We start from the raw sequence: 25,209 nt of genomic DNA on the forward strand, positions 1-25,209 counted from the left end.
GGTTTTCAACACCGTATTCAAGCACAAATAAGGAGAATAGAGAAATTCACACCAGGTCTGCCGATTCTAAATCAAGGGCTCTTTCTGCCGCATCCCAACTTAGAACAGGCCAAGATAATATCAAGAAGCCTGCCCTAGGATCGTCTTTGTATGTGCTTGTTTTTTCCACCTTGATTTTTGAGCGGATTCACCGATTTCCATCAAATTTGCTATATGACAGCCTGCTATAGTGGAAAGGACACTAGGCTTGGGGCCCTAGTGGAAACTCTGCTCCTTACCACCGAAGTGACTTGGGCTAGCCATTGTACGCCCCTTCTTGCTTCCTCCTCTTTAAATGATGGAGTTGGGTTAGTTAATGACAACAGAACAATTCAGTGCATTACATATCCTCTCTCGTTTTATCCTCATAACAACCCTATAAGGCAAGGGCTATTATTATCTTCATTTTACAGTTGTGGAAACAGGTTCAGAGAAAGGTTAATAATGCAGGGTCACATGGCTAGTTATGCCGAAGGCTAGATTTGGGCAACTGGGTGATGTAGTGGATAGATTGATTGCTGGGCCCGGAGTCAGGAAGATTTGAGTTCAAATCCTGCCTCAGACACTTGCTATGTGACCCTGGGCAGGTTACTTAACCCTATTTGCCTTAAAATGAGCTGGAGAAGGAAATGGCCAACCACTCCCGTATCTTTGCCAAGAATACTCCAAATGGGGTCACAAGGAATTGAACATAACTGAAACAACAAAACAACAACAAAACAAGATTTGAACTCAGGTTCTCCTGACTCCTAAGTTCTGTGCTCAATCCGTTAAGACCACCTAGCTACTCTAGAAGGAACCTTAGACATCATTTAGGCCAACCCTCTCATTTACAGATGGTAAACTGAGGCCCAAAGGTCACTAAGGTCATATAAGTGTGAAATAGCAGAACTGGGAGATGAAAGCAAGTCTTTCGATCCTAAATCCAGCATTCTTCCTACTGCTATAGCCTATGTCAAGCTCCATTCTAACTGTAATAATCTTCGATTCTGCACCCTTTGCATCACATGACCCCAGATTAAGACCGGGCAAAATTTCCAAAAGGAATCAAGGAAGAATGACCACAAGATTTCAATACAATTCAGATTTAATTGTCACTGCTGGCCTTTGGTTTAAATGATTAACAAAAGGGGGTCCACAGGCTTATCTTAAAAAATTACTGTTTAATTTTATTATTATTTACTACACAGTTGCCAACAATAAGGTCAAGCTTATACCAAATTCAAGCACAAATAAGGAGAATAGAGAAAACCCAATCTGTTGCTTGCCACGAGTGCCTTTCAAGTTTGTTTCAGGCTGTTTGATAGAAAAAAGAAGTGTTCGGGGAAGTTTTCAACATTGAAATATGCATGTTTAGATGTTGTTGTTAATTTGGATGGGCTTGCTATGGTTCTGGTTTGCAGTCAACACATCATGTGAAGTGCCTGCCTGGAAGGGCGGCTGCAAAACTTGGGAACGTGTTTGGTAGATGGAGACCCTCATTGTGATGGGTATTATGGAACTGTCACCGGCAAGTTGTTGTTGCTTTGTAGCATTTATTGTACCCCGAGCAGCTGCCAAACATAGAACAAGACACAATGAGACACCAGTCCCAGCTGGCACTGGGGAGGCAGCCAAGATTTCCTGCCCTTATCGCCGTCATTTGCAAAGAAGAAAGTCTGAGATGTCCAATTTCTTTCAGAGACTGTGCCTTCTCCCTTCAGACAGTGGGGATTTTTAGTAATCAATAAAGATGGAGATCAGCTTTGTTGTCGATGCAGGGCAGAATCTATGGAGGAAAGAACCTGTAGGAGTCTCACTCACATAAAACATATCACAAATACTGTTATTTCTGACATGGCGGAGCCAAAGATGTTTTCCCCAGAGAAACAGACTTGAAAAGTGATTCTAATACTTGCCCCATGGATTACCACCATTCTCTTTTCTTCACAAATGCTCTCAAGTTTCAAAGCAAAATAAATGGAAGGTATATTTGGAAATCAGTGCCTTTGTTTGAGTTTATATGGAACAAAGAGAACGGGGTTAGATGAAATCGACAGGTAATTCCTAAACCTCATTTGAGCCGGTGGCTTCCTTCTCCAGTCCTCCTGTCACCAGACTTGCTAACAAGCTGCGGTCAAGCATTTGCTTATTGAGTTCCCACAGGGTATTCTGTACTACACCTTGAGTCTTGAGCTATAAACTCAAAAAGGTCAAATTGTCATTTGTTAAGTACTGTGTCTCCCCCTTCCTCTGACTTCTCTTCAGTTTCCTGGTCCTCAGCCAGTTGGAAATGCTACACAGAGAATGAGCTAACCAAAGTTGGGTGGGACTGGGGAAAAGGAAGGGAAACGGAGTCTTGATAATGTTCAAACTGGATATAAGGCTTCTTCTTCAGGACTTTGAGAGGCAGCCTGACAGAGCAGACAGAAGGCCAGCTTTGGCGCCAAGAAGATCTGGGTTCAGGTCTTGTCTCTGGCATTTATAATAGTCTGAGCTAGGGGATTTGGTTTGTCATTTAAATTCTCCAAGGCTATTTGTGTTAGAGGTGTACAACTCCACAGGGGTATGAGATTTCCACAGCAGAGATTCCATATTCTGAAGGAATCACAAATCTGGACTTCCCCCCCCACCCCAAAAAAGGTAATAAAATCAAATAAAATCACATATAGACAGTCCTTCCACAAAAGCTACAATGAATATGAAAAAGCGACAGCAAAATCCTCAAGACAGAAATAAGTTTTGCAATCCCAAGTTCCCCCTTCAATCAAAGCCCAAACAAAATGGCTTTGTTTGTGCTATTCCCCAATCCTATCCCTTGGCAGCGCTTCATGATGACAGCAACCTAGCCTTAGCAAACAGAGAGGATTGTCCATTACAGTAGACATGCTCAGTGCAAGTATGGCTGCCCCAATTCTCTAACTATAGTAGGCATTTCGCTTCCTTCTCCTTTCCCAGTTTCCCAGGAAGGCCACGGTATGCATGATGCAATGAACTCAAAGAGCTAAATAAGTTGTTAGTTACTAGACATGTTTGGAAGCAGGGTGGCCCAAACACCACAGTTGGGTTAGTCATGGTGCTACAGGTAGGTGGGATCAGTTGCCCATTCCCTTAGACTACAGAAACCAGGAGTGAGCACTGGAGTAAGTCTGATGGAGGGGAACGAAGACAAGACACTTATCCAGTGTCTTATCCAGACTCTCCCACTAAACAGCTGTGTAATCTTGGACATGCCATTTATCTTCTGTGGGCATCAGTTTCTGTCACGAGCTTCCGAAGCCTCGTAACTACGCTCGGGGTTCCCCCCAAGCCCCAGGCCTCTGCCTAAGCAAAGGACCTGATCTCGAGGACAATGTACGGGGCGGGAGCCGAACAAGATGGTGAATGACTCCGTTTATTATTTCAGCAAGCAGCACATTTATACCTTTAGTGACATAGGTACATTCTTTGGTTACGTGGGTGAAGGACAGGTGAAAACTCAATACACCTGGGTCCTAGGACTGCCCTGACTCCGCCTACTCTCCTCCCCTTCTCTTCCCGCACTACCCAAAGCTCCCTGCGGGCAGGCAGTCCAGGCAAAGACTGGAAACTCCAGGTGGTCAGGCAGCCGGAAGTTCCACATGCTCTGCCAGAGAGCCGGAAGTTCCACGTGGTCAGGCAGGTCAGACCTGGAATCGCTAGGGAGGCAACAAAGGTGAGACCCCTCCTCCTGGCTCCACCCACATCCCAAAGCCCTGAGTTAATCTCAGCAGGCCCCTGGGCCTGGAGGTCCGAGGAGGACAGGGCTCAGCTCTAACTCAGCCCGTAACAAGTTTCCTCGTCTATAAAATGAGAATGTCCCTTTCAGCTCTAAAATTCAATGATTATATTGCTTCCTCTCCCTATGATTCTATGAATCAGCTTCATCAATACAAAATATCACCATTTTCTATTCCCTAATCACTCCTATAGTTCATGGATCACAGACCCAGAGCAGATGGCACCTCAGAGGCCAACTAATCCAACCCCTTCATTTTATAGATGAGGAAATGGAGGGCCAGAGAGTCTAAGTAACTTACCCAGGATATGAACCCAGGTCCTCTTGACTTCAGAGTCAGTACTCCTTCCATCGTACCATGTTGTCAATGGAAAGTTTTGTCTGGCCACATATGCTTTCGTGAATGGAAGCAAGGGGTTGAGTATTGTCAAATTAATAAAAATCTAAATATGAACTATATTTTCCAATCTCAAGCCTGTCTAGGGCTTGTGTTCCAAGTTTCACATCACTGATTATCATGATGCTTCCTTACTGGTTGCAGTTCTCTTTAAATATCATGCAATGATCTTTCTTCAGTCCCTCTACTTTCATTACACTAACATTTTCCAACCACCACTCCAACGCAAATGACTAGCCTCTATATCCACAGTAAAAATGTTTTCCTTCCTGCCTCTTAATTTATGGATCCAACTTTCTGATGATAGAATGCAAAGGGCAGATGCCTCTGGTGTCAGGGTTTCATACCAAGCTTCCTCCTGATTCACAGCTTTTCCTCTGACCCTCGATTTTATTAGAATTATTCAGTCCTTTCCATGGGCAATGATCCAGTGTCAGAAGCAGAGTAAACCCTGAGGAGGGTGGTTTTGCTTCCTCAAACGGTTTCAGGCTAATGAATGTGTTGTTAAGAGGTAGGAAAATGGAAATGTTTATTTGAATGACCTATGATTGTGAGAAAACTTTAATATCTCAGTAGAGTATGACCTGAAGGCTATGTTATGAGTCTTAAACCCCCTGACCTATTGCCCACAAAAAATTATTTTCCTATGAGACATTTCTTAATTAAAGATCTAGCTTCCTGAGAAGCTTTGTAGCAACTTTCTCTCTATTATGCTAACTCTGAAAATACATGAACTTGAATTCTTCTGAGTGTAAGCTTTTTTTTCTAATCAAAATAATTCTCTAGGGACCCATTTAAAGTGCTTCAGTTTTATTGTTTGCCTTGATGCATAGGGGAATGTGTTCATTAAATTGACTCGTACAGAAGCCCAGATTGATTTAGTCATTATCATGTTAGCTGATGGTGGGGTGCTATCAGCCTGAGATTTTCAGGTGCCCCTAAGTTGGTGTCAGCTTCTTGGCTTGGTGAAAGATTCCCTAAGATCACTAACACTACACAAGAGTAAATAAAGCTTTGACCCTGAGTTCTAATCCTTTCTGGGCTTTTGCCCGAGAGAGGAATGAATATTATACTTGCTGAGTGGTGAGATAATCCTGGACTCACTTTCCCACCGCATTAAGTTACATTTTGCAAAAACATCCATTATCTGTGGGGACTAGGTAGTGATGTTCAACTGAGAGAAATTAAAAATGATAAGTAGATTTTGGGGGGCTTTGAAAGTCCAAAGGAGCTTCTTGGGTTGTGCAGTTCTCTCACCCAAGGTTATGAAGCTTTCAGCCCTTCCGGTTGGCAGCTTTTACATTGCCAGGTCATGATATTAGAAGGAGATTCAAGAATCAGCTGAAAATATCCATGGTAAGCTTTTTGATCTGACCTTATTGGGTTCAATTAGATTAGATGAGAAGAACCAAATATCAAAGGGAGGGACAAATTTCCCTTGTCCAGTTTTCAACACCTTGGATGAACAGTTTACTCTTCCTAACTCCCAACCATCACCAGCAGACAGACATCTCCTAGGGTATAGGCCACTTTCTGAGGAAATGGCTACTCCCATTTCCCTACTTTATTAACAGTGAAGAACTGAAGGTATTTATGGCTTAGAAAAAGCTGACCACTTGACCAAACTAGCCTGTAGAGCCGTAAGAGATGTTAACCCTCAACTTTCGGCCCTCAACACTTTGCTAGCAGAAAATTCTAAATCATACTGTCATTTCTTTGCTACCACAGGCAGTTTCCCCTTAACCTCTAAGTGAGTTTGCAATATTATCAGTGCCCAAAATGCCGTATGAATTAAGAGCAGGAAGCCACATTTTGAAAAGAGGTATCACTCTGACTCTGCCTTACAAAAAGTAAAAATCTCAGTGGATGGATTCTCCTGGTCCATTTTTCCTTCTACAATTCCCCAGAGTTGTCATAAGATACTTTAAAGACAATCCGTTTACAGACACTAAAAAGCACATGAAACAGGCTGCCAATAGTGCCAAAGGCAGTGTCCAGGAGGAGATAGAAGGTGCCCCCCAGGCCTACAGCAATATCTTTAAGGACAGTTGGGATGGCACAAACTGTGTACGTGGGGAAACTGACAATGTCCACAAGGACTCTAATAGGGATACTCAGAATTCGGCAAATGGTTTTCAGCAGGCAGCAGAGGATGCGTAGGAGGGCCCTGATGACTTTGACAATGACCTTGACCACTTTCCAGGGAATGCTCACCAGTTCTTCCCCAATAGCCATGAAGTATGACACTGTTGCTGAAAACATCTTATGGATTCCATTTTCCAGAATGCCTATAAGTTGCTTGGTAATGTGCCATAGGCAATAGAGAACATTTTTCAGGATTCCAACCATGAGGTAATATATTAATTGGAGAAGCTTGACAAAAGGGGTAGCAACAATGCTGCCAATTGTTCTGAGCAGGCTGCTCTCGTCGGCTTCCTCTGGCAATGACCGAGCAGACCGTTTATTCCGAGTACCGGATAATTGGCTAGAACTTGACTTAGCCTGGACCATTCTCTCTTCATCCTGTACATGGTTAACCATTTCTAATATTTTTTTCATTTTCTCTGTGTCTTGGTCTGCTTCCCCACAATTGTTTTGGAACAGCTGAGTCCCAGATGGAAGAAGCTTTTCAAGATCCCTCACCATCACATCTTCTATGATATCCCCATCCCTCATATGCTTGATGAATCCCATAGCCCACCCTCCAGGAACAGCACAGCAAGCAGCCAGCCAAACAAAGTCAGGGACAGACACTTTGTCCTTAACTCTCTGGTCTGAGGGCACTGCTCCTGCAATGACATATAGGTCATCCCCATTCCCACAGTATGGGGCCAAGGCAAGATCCATTAGGCTATTCACATTCATGTACCACCTTTCCCTTAATGATTGGATCATAGGTGCAGCGTTCGTGAGGGTGTATGTTGCCACCTGGAAATCATCACTGTTCAGGGAGCTGAGGTACAGTTGTCCTTTTTGGTAATCAGAATCCAGGTAGTCAGTACTTAGGGCTTGTTTGCTTCCAAGATTGTCTACAGAGTTAACAGCATCTGCTTCATTCATCATTTCTCCAAAGTTGCTGTTGGGATCATCTATCTGAAAGATAAGAGAGGATACTATACTTAGTTAAGTCGAAAGTCCATAAAGCATGTCCCTAGCAAAAAGGAAGCACAGTCTTTTAATGGATATTAAGTACCTACTGTATGCTGAGTACCAGCGCTGAACAAAAGGGAAAGTGCAAAGTTTGAAAAAAAAAGTACAATTGGAGGTGCCCATCAATTGGGAAATGGCTTAATAAATTATGGTCTGTGAATGTAATGGAATAATATTGTGCTATAGGAAATGGTGGAGAGTTTCTTTTTGTGTGTGCAATCACATAAAACATGTTTCCATATTAGTCATACTGTGAAAGAAGAAACAGACCCCCATCCAAAAAAGAAGAAAACACGGACAAAAAATAAAGTGGAAAATAGCATGCTTTGACCTGCATTCAGACTCCATAGTTTTATTCTGGATGTTGCATTGGTAACCAAGGTGGGACTTTCTTACTGTTTTAGAATGATTAATTAATTAGTTGTCTTTGATTGAGCCTTACTAGGTGCAAAGCCCCAGGCCCAAACCCCTATCTACTAGGTGCTAAGCCTATGTGGGCATGAAGCCCTTAGGGTCCTAAGGGGAGTTGCTAAGGCCAGAGCCAATAGCAGGAGCCTAAGTTCTGATGGCTAAAGAATGTATAAAAAGAGAGAACAGAGCTATTTGCTTGGGTCTCTCACTTCTGGAGGCGAGGGACTCTGGGCAGCCACTCTAAGAGCCTCTGGGCTCACCCAGATGTTCATGGTTTCTTGGTAACTATGAATTGTCTTTGGTCTGTTTATAATGTATGTTTGTAATTTGTTTGCATTTGCTCTGAATTTCAGGGTACTGGCTTTTTTCCCCTGAACTGAGTGAATGGTATTTGTATGTTGTGTTGAAATAAGATTGTTAACCCCTTAATGCTACTTTCCTTAGTAAAGCAGATCAAAAAAAACCTGTGCTGGCAGAGTCCTTGTTGTTGGGCTTGTGGTGGTCTTTCATCCCCACAGCAGCTGCTAGCTGAATTATTGCAACAGATGTGGAGAGCATTTTCCATCACAAGTCTTTTGGAATGGTCTTTGTTGAGAATAGCTAAGGCACTCATAGCTGATCATCGTGCAATATTGCTCTTACTGTGTACGATGTTCTGAAGGAGATAGTTTCAGAGAAACATGGAAAGACTTGTATGAATTGATTCAGAGGCAAGAGGATACTTTATGCTATGGCAGCAGCACGGTAAAAATAAAATTTTGAATTCTGATCAATCCAATGATCAACCACGATTCCAAAGGGGTGATGATGAAGAATGTTACCGACCTCCTGACAGAGAAATAATACCCTGTGCAGAATGACACACATTTTTGAATAAGACCAATATGGAAATATGTTTTTCCTAACAATAAATGTTTGATACAAAGATTTTGTTTTTCTTTTCTTTTCCCCCAGGGCATCAGGAGGTAAAAATGATAGGAAAAAATACTTAATCACAGTGTCCTTGCTCACATATAGCTTCCTACTTAGCAAAGGCATAATCCATAAACATAGGCTACTCTAACACATAATATGACAAGGCCATTAGAAATAAAAGCAGAACGAAGCATACTGTGAGGTTGTCTTTACATTACGAGAGGGCAGGTCATCAACCGCTGGGAAGCAGCCACCATTTTGTGAAGGAGGTGGCTTTTCAGTTGGGCTTTAAAGCATAGGTAGGAAATTCAATAAGAAACTAGGGAGGAGAGAGGATATTCCAAGCATAGAAACATGTTTGGTTCTGACAGGGGTCACAGCGAAAGACCTTAATGTGTTCACTATGGACTAGAAACGTTTATAAGTGTCCTGTAATTTCAGGAATTACAACAGTGATTGTAGCATTGAGCAAAAGATAATTCATCCCATTTATACATTCAATTTAGCCTGGTATTTGCAATACAGATGTGTGATACCAGTGCTAACAGTGTACAGAGAGACCTGTGTCTGAAATACCCTGCCTGGAGGAAATCACACAACACCTCAGTCTCCCTCCACCATCACCCTCAACTCTCAAAGGCTATAAGTTGCAGGATGGTTGCTAATCTGCATTGATGAAAGGAGTTTCTTCAGCAGGGAGTTTCCCACATGGATGAGATCGCAGGTCCAAACCAAACAAAACAAATTCGGTTATAAAGGTGAAAGTTACAACGAAGTCTGTCCTGTATTTAGTGGAACTGCATGACCTAAATGGTGATTGTGAGTGGTAATGTGGGGAGTTACTGAAATCAGCCCAATAAATGTCACGTAAAATTGTTTTTGCTTGCCTGAGTAACCATCAGAGCGTCCATCAAAATGATGGGATCCAGTCTGTACCAAAGGACATGCTTTCTACCATTACAGTCTTCAGGCTGGCAGTCATGTAATAATTTTGCACATATGATGTCACCTGTCCTACCACAGCAATGATAATAATATAGAAATATTACCTTTGGGAGGACCTTCTGAGGGATTTCCTAGAAACTAAGGCCAAAGTCATGGATGCCATTGACCAGCTCTAACTCATCAGGAGTCAGCTATTTCCAACCAAGTGGTAACTATTTCCAATTCAATTCCATACGCATTTGTTAACCACCTATCATAGGCAAAGTTCTATGTTAGGTGCTGGAGAGACAAAAAAAAAACAGAGGCAGAGGATGGAATGTGATGTATGGAGAACCCCAAGTAGACCAGTTTAGCTGAAGATCAGTGGGTATGAGGGGGGGAAGTAATATGAAATAAACTACAAAAGATAGGCTCAAGCCAGACAATGAAGTGTTTTAAATGCCAGAGGATATAAGGGTATGGGTGTGTGAGTATGTGGTTGAAAGTATGCATGCAGGTACGAGTCAGGATGCATCTTTAGGATTTATAAAATCTTTGCAAACTGGAATTCCATGTCTGTTGCTGTTTGTCCTAACCCTTCCCACCCCTTCACTGAGTCAGAATCTGACAAATTGGGAGGTCATCAAGGGATGCAATATCGCCTCACCTACTCAGAGGTAAAGGCTTGCAAAGGCTTAGCTCTCTCTTTAACTATTTCCTACACCAGCCCAAACAGCCCACAATCCTGTCAACTGGGAAACTTTCAAAAAAAATAGCCTTGGACTTCTCTTTAATCTTCCATGGTTCTATATATATTTCATGGCTCCTTTGGGGCAAATTTTTCACTAAGACTGAAATAACTAAACATTAGAATGAAAACGAGAAAAGCTGATCTCAACACACTCATAAAAATTAGAACTGCAATTCAAGCAATCAACAGAAACTCTCTGATGGTTGGCTAAAATTCAAGGCACATGTTTGTAGTAAAATTTTATATGCTGTGGTGTGGATAAACACATGTATTACTCTAATCAGGGCATTTAAATCAAACTGGGAAGAAAGCACTGAGTTTGGCGTTGATGCTTAGGCACTTACGCACCTTTAAAATGTCCAAACCAGGGCAAAAGTGAACCTTAACAGTATTCTGTTTGGACTTAATTTCTTGATGACATTTATTTTTTTAAATGACTGGTATTTATAGACCAAAATTTTCATAGCTGTGTTTTTAGGGGTAGCAAAAAACAGCAAAGTAGGTGCCCATTGATTGAGTAATGGCTAAAAAAAATTAGTTTATAGAAGTAATGGAATACTACTACACCATAAGAAATAGTGAATATGAAAACATACCAGAAACATGGGAAGACATAGTCTTGATGAAGTAGGCAGAAGCAGGAAAATAATATACACAATGACTACAACAATGTAAATGGAAAAAACAAAAAACTGAAACAGAACACCATATGAATATAATGACCAAATTTGGCAATAGAGAAGTTGGAAAAATACATTTCCTTCCTGTATTTGCACAGGTGGGGGACTAAGGGTATGAGATATACCATATACTGTCTGACATAGTTGAAATGTTGCCGGGTTTCCTGAACTGCTTTTCAAATCTTTGTGGCAAGGGAGAGCTAAGTGGATAGGGGAGGGATATATAACTAAATGAAAGTGACATCAAAACAAAAGGTATCAAATAAAAAAAAATTAAATGAGTGAAGTTGGATGGGCTTGTTCTCAAGCTGTCAACTTAGTGTGGGGATGGAGGGCCCTAGGAGATTTTGGGGTGTTACTGAAAAATGCTTTGTTCTACTCCCCCATCTCCGCAATGAGCACTCTCCTCTGTGTCCACACCTTTGCTTTCAGTGGTCTCATCAGGGCAGGATGAGATTAGTTAACGTTTCATTTATATGTATGCATCTTTTCTGCCCAACTGGACTCTAAATGACAGGAAGACAAGAAATGTAATTCCTGTTCACATCCACCTACAGTGCAGGAGTGGGGGGAGGAGAAAGGTAAGGGAAAGGAAAAACAGTGCTTTGTGCACAGGTGCTCGACTAATACATGTAGCTCATTAAATTCTTATCCAAACACCCAATGGTAGCCTACAAAATGGGGCCGGCCCTTGCAGAGAGGCAATAGGTATGCATCTTTCCCACTCTGTACCAGGATTTTTCTTGAAGGCAGAGTAGGTGAAAAGAGCTGGGAGGGAAAAGTCAAATCATACAATAAAGTTTATTGCAAATGCATTGCAGAGGGAGCCATAGGTGACATTTCTATAGTAGCTTCATCCCTTCTCTGAGTCTCCAGACAAGCATTGATTTTAGAAGCTCTCTAGCCCCGTACCTTGCTGTCATAGAGGAAAGCTAAAAATTCCATTCCTTTTGTAGAATATTGCCTTAGCTGTAAAATTATAAAGAATAAGCATGGCTCGAAAGAAGGGATATGAGAAGACACTCCTACCACACTCTTTTGCTGAGGTAGGAGGGCCACAAATGTTGTATATTGCACATATTTTTAGATTTTTTTTTCCTCTTTTTCTTCATCTTTAAAAATTATTAGTTATTATATGGGATGCCTCTCTGGGAAGGAAGGAGTGATACTGAGAGGGAACATGGTATTGTTTAAAAAAAAACAAACAACTTGATAAAATAAAAGAATATTGCCTCAGCTCCCAGATAGTTGGGTGATAAGCACCATGGAAACACACGCTTAAGTTCCTTAATCATAATAATAGGCACGTGATCAGGACACTGAGCAAGAACTAAGGGTCAACAGAGCCTAAAGCCTCAAGGCCAGAAGTCTTTAAGTTGCAACCATGGTGTTTAGCATACTGCCTGGCACCTACTAGGCACTTGATAATTACTTGTTGACTGACTAAACGACCAAATGACCGATAAGCACAAGGTACAGAAAGAGACGTATGTTTTTGGACATGACGTCTGTGTGAATTTGCTTTACTTGACAAGTTTATTTGTTAAAAGGGCTTTTCTGTTTCCCTCAGTTTTTAATTGAAAGGGGGAGGGTCCAGGAGGATTAAGTAAAAATGATCTAAAACAAGAAGGCCATTGAAACAGTTTTTTTTAAATGAACAGAAGAGAATAGAAGGATGTTCAGAAAAAAGTACAGACAAGCAGAGCAGTTTTGAAAGTAATGTGTGGAATTTATTATATACTTTTTAAAAAAGCAAGTGGTAGGAAATGGAGATTCATTGTTTCATATATAACTCTCTGGGAGTCCTGCTGTATATTTGGAAATATAAGTTCAGAATAAACAAATACAATTTTTAAAAAATCTAATTTGACTTTGGTCATTAAAGTAATGGATGTTATTTTGACCCCCAGCATCTTTTGTTTCCAAAGAAATTTTTGGATTAGTTGAAATAAAGCACTCTCTTATTTAGTAGAAGAGCTGAAAAGAAGCACAATGCGGTAATGAAATAAGCAACTCTCCACCTGAAATACCCCTGATGGAGGCAGTGTGGTGCAAGAGTGGTGGACTTCTATTAAGCAACAACATGATATAATATGATATGACATGGAACATAATAGGATGATGATGACGGCATTTATATAGCCCTTTAAGGTTTGTAAGTACTTTGCAAATTTTATCTCACTTTATACTCACTACGAACCCCAGAAGGTAGGTGTTATATCTATTTTCATAAAAAGAAACTGAGACAGACAGAGGTTAAGTGATTTGCCCAGGGTCCCACAGCAAGTAAGTGTGTGAGTCTGGATTTGAACTCAGGTCTTCTTGATTCTGCATCTGGCACTCTCTCTACTGCACGACCCAGTTGCTAAACTTAATCTCTCTGTGTTCCTATTCCATCATCCATACTATAGGCATAGTAAGACTTACACTAGCTGGGATTCCCTTGTCCATATATATATTTACTCCCTCCAATAACTAGATACATTTTGATATCTTTTTGAGATAACAATTGGCTGATGATATGGGAAGGATCCACAGTACCTGGAATGAAATAAACCCTTAATAAATGCTTGCTGAAGAAATGAACGAATATCTAAAAACAGGCTCTCGTTTCTATAAAATGTCCAAGTGACATGTTATTAATGTGATTATCATCAGTAATATTTGATTACAAAACTCAGATTCTTTTTCCCCCTTTCTACTTTGAAATATGAAGTGTAGACGTAATTTTCCAGACCCTCAGTAGGGACTGCTTAATGATCTAATTATGGCATTTACTGTCATCTACTGACAACACAGCTCCCCAGAGGAAGAGGCATAGCTAGGAGGTAAGAGATGATTTCAGATTCCCATGGGTCTCTGGGCTACACCTGCCTTTTTTCATATGAAACCAGGCCACTGTTTGGTCTCCAAGGGTGCTCTGCTTTGGTGATACACACAAACTCCGCTCTGACCCATTCCCCAAGCAACTGCCCATGTAATCTCATATCATTCCTCACCTCTCTTTTTCAGTCTCATTCAGCCTCCTGGCCCTTTATTGTAGGTTTTCTTCAGAGCTCTGACCTTGGCTGAAGGTATTCTCTTCACACTCTTTTCCTTGGAAATCTAACTTACCCCAATGACTTCAACTACTACCTTTGTACAAATAATACCCAGATGAACGCTTCTGGTCTAATTCCCTCCTGAGCTCTAGGACCACAAATCCAAACTCCCAAGAGGGTATTATCTTGCCAGAACCTCAAATGCAGCTTAATTCAAACAGAACTCGTAATATTTTTCCCTAAACCTGTTCCATCTTCCATCTTCTGACTTCATTTCTGTCTTTGGCACCATCATTCAACATGTGTCTCATGTTCGTAAACATATTTGGATTTAAATTCAATTAACTTGCAAGTCAAGATATCACCCTCCTGATGTCATTGGTCCTCTTTGAGAACCAAGGATGAACAACAAGAACATGCTTAAGAAGGTCACGGGCTCCCACTGCACATCTAGGGCCATCACCAGTCATCCTGACCTATGTCTTGCCACTGGATTCCAATGACTCCGGAAGAGACAGTGAGGCTGATGACTTTGCACAGCTCTGCCTCACTCAAATCCAATTCACTTGCAAGTCAAAACACATACTTTCTGATGTCATGGGTCCTCTTTGTGAACAAAGGACACACAACAACGAACAACAACATTTGTAACCTTATACTTATCTTTGACTCTTTCCTCTCCCATACTTCTCATCTCCAATCAGTAACTAAGTTCCTTCAATTTTACTTCTTCAGCATCTCACATGCATCCCCTCTTCTCTATTCCCATTGCCACTATCCTACAATAGGCTTCATTATCATCCACCTATTGTAATTTTTTAATGAGTCTTCCCATCTTTGCTCTCTGATCTCTCCTCCCCACCTCCTTTCACACACATACAAACCATCTTTCACATCATTCCCAAAATAATCTTTCTTAGATTTCATTCTCTGGATTTTGCAACCACACTTCAGCTGCCTTCTCTCATGGCCTCCTTCTCTCATTGGTGAGTTTGTCCCAGACTTTCCAAGACCACCATGCTTTGATCTCCATACTTTGCCTCCATGTTTGAGTTGCTTTCTCCTTTGGCCCCTGCAGCCTCCTTCTCTCATTGTTGAATTCCTCCTAAAACCTCCATTTTGAGGAAGAGCCCAGGTCAGCCATCCTTCATTCTTCAGACTTTCCCCCATGTCAGTTTTCTCTCCCCATACTCAACTTTTTAGCTCCTTTCAATGTATTGACTTCTCCAATTAGAATGTAAGGTACTCAAGGGAGAGAACTTGGGTTTGTGTGGGGTTTTTTTTGGCTTGGGTTTGTATGCCCCTCACACTTAGCATAATGCCTAGCACATAAGTGCTTGATAAATGCTTGTTGACTTGACTAGTATCTGGTTATATCCAGTAGTATGCTGGTAAATATTTAACAACCAGCCCTCCAGGGGGGAAATGTATGAAGGTCTTACTTTTAGGTTTAGTCTATAGTATCAACGTTTTCTCTATTGCTTTCTTGGGGCAGCTAGGTGGTGTAGGAGATAGAGTCTGAGGCCTGGAGTTAGAAAGACTCCTTTTCCTGAGTTCAAATCCAGCCTTAGACATTTACGAGATATATGACCCTGGGCAAGTCATTTAACCCCGTTTGCCTCAGTTTTGTCATCTATAAAATGAGCTGGAGAAGGAAATGGAAAACCACTTTTGTATCTTTGCCAAGAAACTCCAACTGGGGTTACAAAGAGTCAGGCACGACTAAAACAACAACAGCAGCCACAGCAAAACCTACCATTTTCTTAATTCTAGACAACCAGCAAAACAATAAATCAAGTTGTAATAATACGGAGTTTGCCTATTTCCAAAATATAAATGCTCCTGAGAGGAAAATTTAACAATCAGCTCTCTCCAATGGTTTGAAATGACTCTAATATACTGCTGATTATATCAATACTCCATTTAAAAGTCGTCAGTGGCTCCCTATTGGCTCCCAAATAAAGATAAGATTTCACTGCCTGACATTCAAAACCCCCCACAGTCTGGGACCTGGTATTCTAGCTTTCCAGCTTTTATCTCTTTTTACTCTTATTTATTATTCTCCTCTAACCCTTCCATTAATCTTACTCCATGCTCTAATTAAATTTCTCTACTCCCTTCCTCCTGACAATGCCCTATACTCTCCCTCCTCTATGCTTTTGCTGACACTGTTAGCTGTGCCTGGAAAATCTTCCTTTCTCCACTTTATCTATTACATTCCAAGCTATCCTTTAAACCTCAACTCACTGATGCCCTGTCAAAAACAATATTATCGGGGCAGCTAGGTGACACAGTGAGTAGAGCATTGGCCTTAGAGTCAGGAGGATCTGAGTTCAAATTTGACCTCAGACACTTGACACACTTACTAGCTATGTGACCTTGGGCAAGTCACTTAACCCCAATTGCCCTGCCTTCCCCCCTCCAAAAAAAAAAGAAAAGAAAAGAAAAAAAATTATAAAAAAAACCAATATTATCCCAAGACTTCTTAAAATATTTTGTTTTGTGACTCTCTAATAAACTTATTATATAGTATGTATTAAACATAGATGTGTGCATTTGTATAGTGGACTATAGACTCTATGAGTGCAGACATCATGGCTTATTTAAACTTTGCATCTCATCCAGTGTCTAGCTCAATGCTTTATATAGAGTTAGCACTAAATAAGAGCTCATTCAATGAAATTAAAGATTAAATTAGAATGAGAGTTCAGGATAAAGCAAATGGGTGAGTGGCTTGTCCTTGGAGCCATATGTCTGAATAATAGAAGTAAGCCCAAGCAAAAGGTTTAAAAATAGGGTGAAGGTACACAATAGTGGCAGAGGATCAGAAATTATAGGGTAGGCAGGCTCTTGTTAGCTACAGGAAAAACAAAATGAGAGATACATACAGAAAAATACCTATGCAATAAAGCTCAACCTTCTGTTGACCTAAAAATCATAAAATTATAGATTTAGAATTAGAAAAGACCTTAGAGGCCCAGCCCTTTAATTTGACAGATAAAGAAATTGAGGCACAAGAAGGCTGTGATTTGCCCAAAGTCATACAAGTAAATAGTGGCAGAGGATTTGAACCCACATTCCCGACTCCAAATAATCCAGCATTCTTTCTGCTATATCGCCATAGCTCCCTTTAGGATTTGTTAAGTCTTTGTTCTCAAGAATGAATTTGCAGGTACAACATTCTGTCTGACAAAGTCTTTAAGAAGACAAAGCCAGCAGCAATTACAAAAATGGAACAAAAGAAAGAACACTTTTCTCCATACCACCAGAATGATTTTTTTCCAGGCCCTGAAGGCAGTTTGTTTTCTTGCTTAAAACAGGAACAGCAGATTGCCCTAAAACAGGGACTTACAGAGCTGGGAAAATGGCATCCAAGAAACGTTCATTCGTTGAGTCTCTGAGTAATCAGCCTAAAGAAGGGAATAGTAAGGTCATGTCACAAATAGCACAGACACTCATAGAGCCAGTCCACGGCTGCCTCTCTAAAGCAATTGTTCTGGACCTATGGACTGGCGTACCTCCATAAAGGCTGAGGGAACTAGCTGTAGCACTGAGGGCTATCTCACAGCCCCCCAGTCCATCTATCTTAGATTGTTTTGAGTAAAATGATCTCCACAGAAAGGCTAAAGAATTGAAATTACATAGTCTGGAGGAGAAAAGGTAGAGGGAAGTGGAGAGTGTTTAATTATAGTCTTTAAATGTTTAAGTGATTACTCTACAAAGAGGGAGAACAACCGTGGATTTAAAGTCCAGCATAAGAAAATGCTATCCACATCCACTATGGAGTCTGAATGCAGATTGAAGCAGACTATTTTCTCTTTTTTTGTCTTTTATTTTTTTCTTTCTCATGGTTTTTCTCTTTCGTTCTGATTCTTCTTTCACAACATGACCAATGTGGAAATATGTTTGACATGATTGTACATGTATAATCTATATGAAATTGCTGTCTTGGGGAGGGAGGAGAGAAGGGAGGGAGGTAAAAAAATTTGGAACTCAAAATCTTACAAAAATGAATGCTGAAAACTATCTTTACGTGTAATTGGAAAAAATAAAATACTATTAAGTGCAACAACAACAAACATCCAGCATAAGAGAATTACCTTCCAAAAAAACCTCCTTGATAGGGCTATTAAACACAGAAGGGAAGCTATGGAATCTCCTTCCCTGGAGAATTTTAAGCCAAAGATAAAGAAGCATCTGCCAGGACAGTTTAGTTCAGATACTTCCGGACAAGACAGTATAAATTAGATGTCCTCTCCAGCTCCCTCTTGACCCTGTGGTTCAATTATCTATGTAATGTTTCAGGCTATTTCTATTTCAGTGGAAGAGATACTGGAAGAAGGATGGAATGGAGAGAAGGATAAAGGAAATATTTTTGTTCCTACTGCATAAAATCAGGGACTCTAAAAAAAGTTATTTATTCATGGATGTAAAAGGGATTACTTTGCTGTCAGGTCACCACTTGGACCCATGCTTCTCTCTTCGTGGAATCCTATAGGATCCTAAGAACCAAAAGGTCATACATGCATAGCACTGTGAAGATCCCAGATGCTCCTTAGATCCTGTAAAATGCATTTCTGATGGCACCAGAAAGCAACAAAGATCAGAGGGCGCTTTATAAGTCCTATCAGAACAGACCATGGAAAGAATTAGTGTATATTAAGATTCCAGGAAGGAACTGCCTTTTCCCCTCTAGGAGTCAGAGTATGAGTAGAACTGAAGAAATGGGAGAAGGCAGATAAAGGGGAGGGTGGAGAAAAGAGAAATCAAGCCTGGGGAAGGACTTGATTTATTGTGTGCCAGAATCTTCATCTCTCAAAAAAGGAATAAAGTCTAAAACTGACCTACTTGGTGGGTGGAAATGGAGAATAACAACACTAAAGTTCTTTTCCTTTGGCTTCTAAAACATCTACCCTTTCCCAGGGAATGAAAATTTCTTTAGTAGAATTAAAACATCTTAGTTTTAAGTTTTAAAAGGAAAGAAAAAAAGGAGATTCCCTTTCCCTCTCCCCCTAATTCCATTTGCCTCTTTTCTTCCAATGCTTGCTTATTGGAGAAAGACAATTAACCAAAGAGAAAAATAGAAAATAAGCAAATTTTCCCTTTAAGCCAGGGGGCCAGTGAAAAGAGATGATGCAATGGTGTCCTGTGTTCATGTCTTTTTTTCCTCCTGGCAAATGAGAGTATGAGAAAGATAACCATTTATAACCTCCTCAAACATAATATTAATAGATCATTCTTCCTTCTTGGCGCCCAATGACAAAGATTACATAAGGAATGAAATGTACTTGAGGTTAGTGAGACCTAGACTGAAGGACCAGTGCTATCCCCTACTGGCTGGGTGGCCTTAGGCAAATTGCTTAAACTCTCCAAGTCTTGGTTTTTCAGGAGTTAAGAAACCTGGGTTTTAATCCCAGTTCCACCACTTTGTCAACATTATTTAACTTTTCTGGGCCTCAGCATCTGCATTTGTAAAATTAGGGAGTCGGATTAAAATCCTGTTCAACTTTTACGTCCTATAATATTTGGACCACCAACCTCACAAGGCTGCTGTGAGGATCATGATGAGATTAATTAAAAAGAGATAACATTTATTAAGTGCCTACTACATACCAGGTCCTGTGCTAAGAGCTTTGCAAGTATTATCTCATCTGATCCGTACAACAATCCTGTGAAGTAGGTACTATGGTTATCCCCATTTTACACATGAGGAAGCTGAGAGGAACAGAGTTTTTTGGTGTTTTTTAAGTGACTTGCCCAGAGGCCGGATTTGAATATGTGTATATGGATGCGTGATATATAAGCAGAATGTATTCATATTATATATGTACATATTTATGCATATAACTTTAAATATATATAAATAAATCATAATACTGTATATAAACATACGCATACAAATACATGTAATTAATACACAAAATGTATGTATACAAAATGTAAATATATATAGTGCATATAGCTAGATCATTAAGGAAAACTTTTGAAAGTATAGCATTATGTAAATTTGAGATGTTGCTATTAGCTAAGTAAACTGACCTGTATCAGAAAGTAGGTCTAAGACTTTTTTTCAGGTAACTTTTACTTTTAAAAACTCCAGGACTCGAGCTTTCTTAGTAAATCCTAGTAAAAAGAGCCAATTCTTTTCAAACATATATAGGACTTCATTAGTTTCTCAGCTTACATCATTTCTACTGCTTAGGTTTCTTTTCTTATTATTCACAGCAGGTTAGTTTCTATACTGGGTATTATTTTCATTTCCAGGGGATTGATGATTCTTGGTATTTAGTTTTATTCACTGAAATGATCTCCCCATTCTCCCATAGTGCTTTGCACCTCTTCTCTATTTCAACAGAATAAGCATTTCTGAAGCATACATTACATACAAGGTATTGTACAGGGCATTGGAAATGCCATTGTGCTAGTGATACAAATCAAGAGTGTCTGCTCTCAAGTTTACATTTCACTGAGAGAAACACTGGGTAAGCAGCTAAGGATGATCCATGGTTATTTAAGGAAGGAGTGAACAGTATCAGCTGCTGGGGTAGAAGCAAAGGTAAGGAAGATGTTGCCATAGGAGCCAGCACTTAATTGAGCACCTCAAAGCCAGAGAACTCTAAGATGCAGAAGTAAGGACATCATGCTTTTCAGGCAAGGGGGATATTCTTGTAGGACATGGGGTCACAGAATGTTGAACCCTAATTCTCAAGCTGGAAAAGACCTCTCCTTCCTCTGAATTCTCACTGTACTCTGTACTTCTATCATCTCTATTAGGATCTTAGTAATTTTGTCTTTTTCTTTTTTCCCTCACTAGTCTGGGACTTCTGGGCTTAGATTCTTATTCGTTTCTTTATCCTCCTCAGCCTAGTACTTCATAAGCGTTTGTCACCTTACGCATCTCTGGCAAAAAGCATGACGTAAGGCCTATTTCACCATTAGAGCAAATTTGGTACCAAAATATTGGCCAAATTGGATGGTGCACTAAGGATGAGACCAGGAAAAGAATTAAGCCCTTTAATTCCTATGACAATTTAGAATTTAAGGGCAAATATGCTCCAGAACTCCAGGAATATCCACCGTCCTCCACCACTCCCCAGCCCCAGCCCTGCTTTCAGCCCAGCCCCAATAGCCTTCAATCTAGAGAAACAATCCCTATAGGTAAGACCTGACAATGACTGTGAAAGACCCCACCCCCTTAGCAACCACAGCTATTGAAGACCCAGAAAAGAAAGTCCTCAGCATCAAAGTCCATGGAACCACAAAATGGTTCAAAATTAGAAACAGATATGATTTTTTCAGTACATATGATATTAAAGAAGATGCATTGCCAGGGCTGTGCTGGAAACTAGCTGATTATCAAATTTTCATTGTGAACATTTATGTCTCAGCAAATACTACAAATTGTTGCTTTATTATTTTGTTAATTGTCTTAGAGTGTCAGAGGTTGGCTAACTACAGCTTCAGTCCAAGGAGTCCAAACAAATTAGACCTGCTGTCCAAACCTGTTAGCGTACTCCCAGAGCTAAGAATAGTTTTTATATTTGTAAATAAAGTTTTATTGTATTTAAAAATGCAAAAACAAGTCTTAGTGAGACAGTGGTTGGGCCAGTTAGTGTATCCCTGGTAGAATTAAGATGGAGAAATGATGAATGATGGAGAAAATATTAATAACGTAAATTAAAAGTATGTCGTGCCTCTGGTTATTAAACATTCACCAGCACCACACCCCTCCCCCTCCTTACCATCTGCTTAGTCATTCATTGCACCTTAAGGACCATGAGCCCTTCCATCCCACTTGTAGCTAAAACTGCCTTAACTGCCATCCCCTGCTCTTAACATAGTGCTTTGCACATAGTAAGTGCTTAATTAATGCTTTAAAATGCTTTTATATTCATTCATTCAGACTGAAAAGGACTTGGAAAGGCCATGTGGTCTATGGAAGGGCAAGTCAACATTTCCTCTTCAAAGCTCCTGGAGATCTGATCTTTCATGCTTAAGCTCAAAGTTTGTTAAATATCTACTGTGCACAGTGAGCAGTGCTTGACGACACAACGAATGGGAATTTTAGATAAGTTACAATTCCTTGTCATAGATGTGGAACTCCAACGGATCGTAGAAGTCATCAAGTCCAACTCTCTCACTTTACAGAGAAAGAAGCTGGCACAGAGTGATTAGACGACTTGCTCAGAATTTAGGTGTTCCTGACTCCCATCTCAGCTCTCTACCCAAAAGGCCATCCAGTTAGTTGCCTTTGAGTTTATACTCCAGTAAAGACATAAGATGAATACACAGATAACCATAACATACATGATAAATAGTGCATTTTTATTGTTGTTCAGTCATGTCCAACTCTTTATGACCCCACGTGGGGTTTTCTTGGCAAAGATACTGGAGTGGTTTGCCATTCCCTTCTCCAGCTCATTTTACAGATGAGGAAACTGAGGCAAACAGGGTTAAGTGACTTGCCCAGGGTCACACAGCTAGTAAATATTTCTGATCAGATTTGAACTCAGGAAGATGAATCTTCTTGACTCCAAGTCTGGCACTCTCTCCACTGCACCACCTAGCTGCCTCTAAATAGCGCATTGAAGAGGTATAAAATAAAGGGTGGGGTAGATAAGATGAGAGAAGACTTCTTGAAGGAGGTGGTATTTAAGTCCAGCTTTAAAGGGTGAGTAATAATTAGGCAGGCAGAAAGAACAGTGGAGAGAGGTCACTCTGGGTGGAAAAAGTTTGAGCAATAATACAGAGGCAGAAAAGCACAGGCCAAGTGGAGGGACGAAGAATAGTCCAGGTGGACTGGACTATAGTGTGATGTGACGGAGGGGCAAGAAGGAGGAGGGGGCTGAACTGGGCAGAACTTTTCAAACTCCTGACAGAATTCCATCCTCCTTGTACAAATCTTGGGAGATAATTCCATTACCTCTGAGAGACACTATTTGAGGGTCTACGAAATCTTACTATAATAAAAATGTATTTTAACTACTGTTAGCAATATTAAAATAGGGACAGAAGAATATGAGATAATTTTTGTAAAGTGCTTAGCACAGTGCCTGGTACATTGTTGTTGTTCAGTTCGGAGTGGTTTGCCATTTCCTTCTCTAGTACCAAATAGTGATTAAGTGACTTGCCCAAGGTCACACAGCTAGGACTTTTTTGCAGTTGGATTTGAACTCAGATCTCCTGACTCCAAGCTCAGCACTCTATTCACTGTGCCACCTAACTGCCACCTGTGGTACATAGTAGGTGCTTAATAAATGCTTGTCTCCTACCCTACTGTCATCTCAACTAAGTCCACCTTACATGCAATACTCCATATTCCTAGTTTCCATCTCCCTGCCAAAAAAAAAGGCAGGGATGGGGAGGGAGTTGTGTTCTCATATCTCTATTTTTGGGGCCATTATACCATCAACATATTTTAAGCCTCAGATTTGTTCAATGGCCAGATTAGTTTGAGAAACAGTGGACTAAGGAAACAAAATGGCCATCATTGGAACAGCAGCATCTTTAAAATGGGTCAACACATGCATTAAATAAAAGTCAATCAAACCAGTATGTGGAGTGATTATAATGCTTCATTGGCCCCACTAATTATGATGTCCACTCCATCTTCAGACTAAAGGTGGTATCAAAGAACAAAATGGACTTTCTTTCCTGTTTCCCAAATGTTAGTGCCATGTGATACAATGGTATTTATCCCTTTATTTTAACCGTCAACACCTGGCTACTAGGTAACCGTGTGACCCAATTACATATGTCAACAGACCTGTCAACTCAGCAAAACAGCCTTGTTTGGATTAATCTTTTCCCTGAATCAAACATTACTGGGTTGAACAGAATGGCCGACTCAGTCTTCCTGTGTAGACATGTTAACTCTTGTGGAGGGCACCAAATGACTCTCAGAGTAGATATGTTGTTGGAGTAGATTGTGCTAGCTAGCAACCAAGTAATGAGGAGAGTAAAGGTCCCATTCTTTCCAAACTAGACTCAGTCAAGTATCATAATGAACCAAATTGAGATCAATCCACCTTCATATATAGGATGTAACCCCTAAATAAGAGGAAAACAACCTATGAGTATACACTGGAAAAGAATTTACAGAAAGCTACTATATTTTTAAAAATGGTACTAATGTATTTTAAGGGAGAAACCTGCTACCGTTTCTTAAAAATAATTAAATAAGTTCCTGCAACACATAAAAAATCCAAAGGTCCCAAAGTGGAGAAATTTAAAGAAAACTGGGCTTTTTGTGGCTGAGAAATATAACACAGATACGACACTATCTCTTGCCTGCTTGTTACTACTAATCTCTCTCTCTCTCTCTCTCTCTCTCTCTCTCTTTAATATTTCACTCCTGGAACAGCCCCTCATTCATTTGGAAAGCCTGAAACTCAACTTCTCTGAGATCTCCATAAACCCTATAACTCTCTCCTATCTATTTTTCTCTCTACTCTAAATTCCAAGGAGATTTCTCTGTGGCTCTTGGCAGTGGCCAGACTCAGCAGTCAATCAACAAACATTTATTAAACATTTACTGTGCATAAAAGGCACTATACTAGGCACTGGAGGGAAAAAAAGTGGGACAGTCCCTGGCCTCAAAGAGTTTAATTTTGAATGGAAGAATTAACATGCACCTATATTAGATATTTACAAAATACATCAAAGCAGATACAAGGTAAGCTTGGGGGCAAAGGCACTATCAACTGGAGGACCAGGAAAGACCTTCTGCAGAAGTGACATTTGAGCTGAGTCTGAGCATCCCTGGAAAAGAGGAGCAGCCAGTGTAAAGGAATGGAATCTACACATAAACAGCCGATGTGAAGACAAGCAAATAGGTCTTATAGTGTGTGTGGGGTGGTGTAATGAGTAACAAGGCTGAAATAGCTGATAGACTGAGGCCAGGTAGTGAAGAACTTTAAATCCTAAATAAAAGAGTTTATATTTTATTTTAGAAGTAATAGAGAATTTGTTGAGTTGGGGAATGGCATGGTCAGACCTGAATTTTAAGAATGATGCTTTGGCACCATTTGCAAATTGGATTGGAGCAGGGAGACCAATTGGGAGGCTTTTGCCATAGTCCAGGGGAGAAGCAATGAGGGCCTGTACTAGAGTGGTGGCCTTTGAGAGCGTAGAGAAGGGCAGGTAAGCAAGAGATGTTGTGGAGA

The 25,209-nt window shown here is 40.4% G+C and overlaps 1 protein-coding gene across 1 annotated transcript in view; it reads right to left on the reverse strand.

The window, feature by feature from the left end:
• Window positions 1–1,187: 1,187 nt before the first annotated feature.
• Window positions 1,188–25,209, reverse strand: part of ENDOD1 (endonuclease domain containing 1) — a 33,740-nt gene continuing 9,718 nt past the window's right edge. The window contains exon 2 of the mRNA XM_036747656.1: window positions 1,188–7,265. Coding sequence (XP_036603551.1) covers window positions 6,066–7,265 — 1,200 coding nt within the window. The 3' untranslated portion in view covers window positions 1,188–6,065. The remainder of the gene's footprint in view (window positions 7,266–25,209) is intronic.

Source organism: Trichosurus vulpecula, chromosome 2 (assembly GCF_011100635.1).
Source record: "Trichosurus vulpecula isolate mTriVul1 chromosome 2, mTriVul1.pri, whole genome shotgun sequence".
Classification (NCBI taxonomy): Eukaryota; Metazoa; Chordata; class Mammalia; order Diprotodontia; family Phalangeridae; genus Trichosurus; species Trichosurus vulpecula.